This window comes from Berghia stephanieae, chromosome 4 (assembly GCF_034508935.2).
Source record: "Berghia stephanieae isolate SIO BIC M18660-M18661 chromosome 4, UCSD_Bste_1.3, whole genome shotgun sequence".
NCBI lineage: Eukaryota > Metazoa > Mollusca > Gastropoda > Nudibranchia > Aeolidiidae > Berghia > Berghia stephanieae.
Window position 1 is genome coordinate 19531139 of NC_088363.1, and position 6372 is coordinate 19537510.

Below are 6372 nucleotides of genomic sequence, written 5' to 3' on the forward strand. Positions count from 1 at the left end.
AGAGATTAAATGACTAGATACTCTCTTTTACTACTTACGGTTCGAGTTAAAACTATGGACTTCGCAAAGTGGGCTCTTTGGAAAAACGCTTTACTCCCATTCTGTAAAATGATTAGGTACCTGGCTAGAAACAGCGTCATCTTTGTTGAAAAAGAAATATAGAAAGAGAGGGAGAGAGAGCCTCACATGCGCCAAGTCTTGTCCTACATGCTCAGTATTGATGTTGGCTTTGTACTCTTTCTCGGAGAGGAAAAATAAAGGGAGGTAAATGTGACTCATATAATAGGGGACAACACAATGTAAATACTGTTTCGGCCTTTGGCCTTCTTCGGGTTTCACGCATATAATGACGAGAAAGAGAAACAATATAACCCTATATATATATATATATATATATATATATATATATATATATATATATATATATATATATATATATATATATATATATATATATCCTTTCTTTTAAAAAATATAGCCTTGTGGAGAACATTGTGCTCATTTGAGTCAATAAAAAAAATGATACGGCGCACAACTCTACTGAAAGATTAGAAAATTAGAAATGTATTTTTTACAGATAGATAAACAGATAACTTGATTTACTTTTATAATTTAAAGTCAGTTTGAAAGTTCGTTGAGTCAAACAGATATCATAAAAATACGTACCGGCGACACTAACACTCTCAAAAACAACCAATCTGGACACTGTAAAAAGTTGTCAGTTTGGCGTTTTTACGCAAATCGTTGCATCCGAAATAATGTATTCACTTAATTACTTTACGGAATTCAGATCTACACTAAGTTTTCAACAGTTTTCATATATTTATGACATCATTCGTTGCAATCTATGAGCAATCATAAACTTGCTTTTGTCAAACAAAAAAAAATACTGTCCAATTGAGGCTGGAACCCAAGTACGTCAGCGGCGGCAGCCCATTGAAGTCTTACAATCATGTGGTGTTTCTTGAGCTGAATGGATCTTTTTCAGATTTAAATGCATTCTTATCCCTAATGTCCTTATGCTTTCCGCATTATACCAGGTATCTTCCAAGGGATGTATTGTGTGCAATGGGATGCACGTAGTCTCCGACGCCTTTACGATCCTAACAATGTTGTTTTTTTCCTTATTTTGACGGTCGATTTTTGCTCACTTTTCTAGCTTTGATCAAAGTACAAATTGTATACTAGTTTTCACACTCTAGTCAGCATGTTTCAATGAAACACGTAGTTATGACTATATGGGCGGTTAAGCTCTGGCCAGTTTATATTGATGCTAAGTATATAACGTTTACATAATGAAGCTAATCTGCGACGAGGGAAAAAGGGGGGTCACATTCACTCCCTTTATTTTTCTCTCCATTTTATTAGCTCATTTAATTTAGGCACCTCTAGCTTTTGGTTTTAATCTTCCTTGAGCGCTTTGAGCTTATTTAATTGATATCACACTATAAAAACTGAGAATGTGGATGGGCTGTATGTGTAGGACTTAGGGCCGTACAGAGAATTCTAACACAGACGAAAAGCCACACCGACCACTATAAAGTCAATACAAAACTATTGCGATGATCTTTTTCTACATCCTTAACTTTCAACGAATAAGAAACGAGCTCGATCATGTCTGCTTTATAAGTAACACAAGTAAGAATTAAAATGGTCCAAAATTATTAAGTTAAAATATTTGTTCTCTTTACATCCCCTTTGCCAGGTTTGGGAGCCGCCATGTTTTTAGCCTTTGTCCTGGCGGGTTCATACGAGTACTTACGACAGTTAATGAACTCTCGTTCAAGACACAGGCAGAGAAATGAAAGCACTAGGTAAGTAACAAAGAAAAGACAGGTTTAAACCAAAGGGTACCCGTTTGCTAATATGTGCATCTAGATTTTAATCCATGTGACTCAATTCTATTCACTTTGAATATTTGCTTGTTTTTATTTTATGTTGTTTTTTAGAAAACGCTTTTGGAGATTTAAGTTATTTCCAACGCCAATATAATGGAAACTGTACATTTTTGAGATTACGTGTTTTGTCGCGCATAAAGGCCCAAGAAGAAAAATAAACAAAATAAAGAGTAAAGTTAAAAACAGCTTACGGTGAATTAGAAAAAATAGGGGATCATTTACGACCTGAATTGTTTGACCAGGCTGGTAGGTCGTTGAATAAATTAGCTCCCATTCAAAGAAAATTCTGAAATAAGACACTTTTTACACCAAGATATTTCCGCTTCGTTTCACATACAAAGTGGTTCAGAATACAAAGACATGCCTTATATCAAATCCTACTGTATTGGATTATACTTAAATTACAAAACAAATATTTCAGAATGTTTATTGTTCTTTTATTGTTTTCTCTTCAATCACAATTTGAAACTGTCATATATCAAAATAGGAAAGAAGATGATGAACATTCCAAATAGCATATTTAAACAGCAGAGCAGTTTTCGATTTGAAGTTTGTGGACTGCATTGGTGCATAGGCTACATGAAAACTTAAACCTTTAATTTGATCAAGTATATTAAGAGTAAAAGACATTTAAAAACGTATATTCATGGTATGCTGTTGTATGTACACACATGAATCAAATACACCAACAAGACATTGACAGTTGAGAGGAAGCTGGCCTTATATTCAAGTTTTTACTCTGTACTCGATATTTTGTAACCGATATTTTACAGTCTTGCCCCTCAAATATTTTCATTTACATTCTGCGTGATCTAACATAAGAAAAAGAAATAAAAAGGTAACAGTTAACAGTAATTTTTAAAATCGTGTCCTGTTGACTATAAAACACTAGGTCGGGCCCTCTGACCTCCCATGGTGGGCAGGAAGCCACTTATTGTGCTCTCCATCCCCCTATATTATTTCTGTTTTCCAATTTTCTTTCTGATCGTATCACTGTCTTGGAAATGGGATCACTAGGTTTGTCCCAAACTGAGCTTTTATAGAGCGCAATATCCACTAAATGTATTCAAAGCGCCATACAAGGGCTCCCTAGCCAACAACAACACTTAACATATAGGACGAGACATGACACCTATTGTCAACAACGGTGATTAATTTTTACTGTAACGATACAACAACGGGAAACTCCAATTCCTAATGAATCTGAACGACTGATATTGGATTCCTTCATGATAAACGGACCCTCTTCACACTAGAGTTGGATTGATCCTCTAGAACGAAAGATGTTGACGTCATTCTGCTGTTTGTTAGTGTTAACCTTTTGTTTGTATATGCGATATTTTGTACTCATGATATCCATGCATCAATTTGATTTTTTCTTTTGTTTGTAGTAACTATTATATATTATATTTAGGACAACATGGGTGATTCCTGTTGACATCAGTCATCTTGTTAGATGGATTATCTATATTCCTTCATGGAATGCCTAGGCGACGGTATCTAATGTTGCCGTGGCGGAATGGCAGAATTTTAATATTATACTATATACTTCCTGAAAAAACAACAAAAAAAAAAACAAAAAAAAAACAAAAAACCAACAAATGGATAGTAAAATGCCTTTTGATCTATGTAACCCTTAATAATTTTGATTATGATTGTAGACTATATTATTGTTACAAACACAAAAGCTTAAACTTTAAAGTTTATCAAGATTTTACATCAAGCTGCTAAATCAATCGTACCAATAGATTCTAGTGTGCAGAGCTGGTGCGTATTTTACTCATCAATGGCAAACTCACGTTTTTTTTTTCATAGAATTTATATTTTTCTTCATATTCCAGAAATAGACTCGTCTTCATTCTCTGCCAGATGGTCCTGTATATGATCTCGGCCTTAATCAGCAACTTACTCATGCTTGTACTGATGACCTACAATACGTGGCTGTTCCTATGCATTCTCGTTGGAGCAGGCTGTGGATATTTCATTACTCGTCCTTTGTTTACCATTCAGTCCAGACGGCAAACATCTCAAGACAAAAACGTTATCTACAAACCAAAAGATAACAAAGTTGAGAACTCCAACTCGCATTCTTATCCTCTGTTATCGGCTATAGATAAAAACGCTCAAGACAGAGACAAGGAAGAACCAGATCTAGTAGTGGATGAATGGCAACTGGCATCAAGGAATGATGACTTTGTTGGACCAAAGGCAAAATATAATGGGAATGAAAGCAGCATTAAAACAAAAACTAATTTGGTGAATGATTTGATTTACGACGACGATATCAATGTGCTTTTCGACTCTTCCCCGTTCAAGAGAAGTCGAGAACAGATTAATGGCAATACGGTATAGAGCAGTAAAGTGAGGTGCCCCAAACGTAAACAATAACAAGTTGCTAGTGATTTCCGTTAGGGACCGGAATAATTTACGCACAATATAGGTCTCCCAATTTTGTAGTTTGAGTTGTAGGCAATACACTTTCAGTATTGAAAATATGTTTACATAAAATCTAACAGTTGCAGAAATAATAATATAAGACTAAATTATTATGAAAATCAGGCTCCGAATAATTCTCGTTTTGTTCATACCAGCGCAATAATTTGCTCTGGTCTAAAAATAGATAGACGTAACTTTTGATAAATTTTACCTTTTTGTTCCATAAAATATCCATATCTAGACATTATTTGATGCATGATCGAGTATTTATGAATATGTGTTTCTTTTGCCACCTAACAGCCAAATTTTAAAGGTTATTTTCTTTCTATTATTTACATTGGAACGTGAGCTGTCAAGACAGGAACATGTGGTTTGCCATGTGCTTCTCGACCTTTGTTTACGTTTGGGGCACCTAACTTTACTGTTCTATAAAACCAATGGGAGTTTTGAATTCGTTTTCTTTCAGCTGCTAATGATTAAAAGAACTCGGTGATTATATTTATTCATATATATATATATATATATATATATATATATATATATATATATATATATATATATATGGAAACGAGGTGCCAGCATGGTTAATGCATTGTATTGTACCCAGAGGATCCTCGGTTCAAGTCCCTCTGGATGAACTTTCATTTTTGTTCTCTTGGGCAGCACGGGCGATTACAATAATTGGCATCGGATGTTTGGTGGATCATCCATGGAATGGCTAAGTTACGACATGTGTAGCTGTGGTGCGGAAAGGGGATTTTAATAATAATATACTGAAGTTCAGGTTATTTGCCCTTAATAATTATGATAATGTATTTATACCTACTTTTGTGATCGAGTGGCATGGCAATAGGTTCATGACCTGTAGGTCTCCCGTTTGGGTCTCGCAGTGGAAACCGAAATGTCGAGTCCTTGAGAAACAATATTTTGTCACATTTTCTTACCATACCCAGGTGAAAAATGAATAGGCCTACCTGGTCCAGTAACAGCGCTGTCACTATCCGAAAAAAGGGGTAGGCCTACAGCTGTATTAGCTCATTGGGGGGGGGGGGGGGGCGCCTTGCCTCATTCTACAAGTTAAGTGTTTGTGCGGCTATGTAGTCTTGTGGAATGACACTCGCTTTCGGATCGGAAGGTCTTGGGTTCGAGCTTCGCTCGGCGCATAGATGAGTCCTTGAAAAAGTGTTGCTGTTTGCTTGGTACCTAGTGAACTGCAAAGCGCTTTAGAATACCATATATCAGACATTGTGTCATAATTGACAAAAACACTCATGTTTGCTGTTTCTTAATAAAACATTAAATGTCTCATGGAATATATATTTATATACATAATTCTTTCTTAAGTTGGTAGTCAGTTATCTGTTTAAAAAGAATTATATTAATAAAGTAAAGTCGGAATTTCGTCTTATACTTATAGTGACACTCTCTTCCGCTACAAGTGGCCTTATCTAAAGGTTTAGCTAAGAAGAAAAACCCGCCTCGATATACTTATGATAATTTGAGATATGCCATTTTGATATTTAACTTATTAATATATAAATCTAATATTTTTACCTTTGATTTTTATCTTCGACTTAAGTTATTTGTTACCCCCGCCTCAAAACGCCATTACATCGGAGTAGGTAGATATTAAAATCTAAATTTGTAATTAAAGATATGAAACTTGGATTACTTTATTGACCTCAATAGATAAGGTATCTTAAAGTGACAAAAATTAAAACTTCAAAGTTCTGTTCATTCTAACATTAATATTACTTTTTTTTTTTTATATGGGAATCCAGAACGAACACTGTTTTGACACAATAGATCACATTCGTTGAAACTTTCTCCCTTGATGACGACATTGCAGTTAGGATCTGTCAACCACTCATTGTGGGCCGGACAGAGAGAGAGAGAGAGAGAGAGAGAGAGAGAGAGAGAGAGAGAGAGAGAGAGAGAGAGAGAGAGAGAGAGAGGGATCAAAAGAAACTGTTTTGACACAATAGATCACATTTGTTGAAACTTTCTCCCTTGATGACGACATTGCAGTTGGGATCTG

At 35.2% G+C, this 6372-nt stretch overlaps 1 protein-coding gene across 1 annotated transcript; it reads left to right on the forward strand.

The window, feature by feature from the left end:
* Window positions 1–1686: 1686 nt before the first annotated feature.
* On the forward strand, window positions 1687–6288 carry LOC144970178 (uncharacterized). The gene is made up of 2 exons (XM_078909539.1): window positions 1687–1814; window positions 3740–6288. The coding sequence occupies exons 1-2, from the start codon at window positions 1720–1722 to the stop codon at window positions 4248–4250; spliced, it is 606 nt and encodes a 201-aa protein (XP_078765665.1). The 5' UTR covers window positions 1687–1719; the 3' UTR covers window positions 4251–6288.
* The last annotated feature ends 84 nt before the right edge of the window (window positions 6289–6372 follow it).

What these genes read in the sequence shown, in the direction of transcription:
- LOC144970178 (XM_078909539.1), top strand. Translation starts at nt 1,720, where the DNA reads ATGTTTTTAGCCTTTGTCCTGGCGGGTTCATACGAGTACTTACGACAG. An exon ending in CAGAGAAATGAAAGCACTAG is followed by an intron (nt 1,815 to 3,739) that starts GTAAGTAACAAA and finishes TTCATATTCCAG; the next exon opens with AAATAGACTCGTCTTCATTC.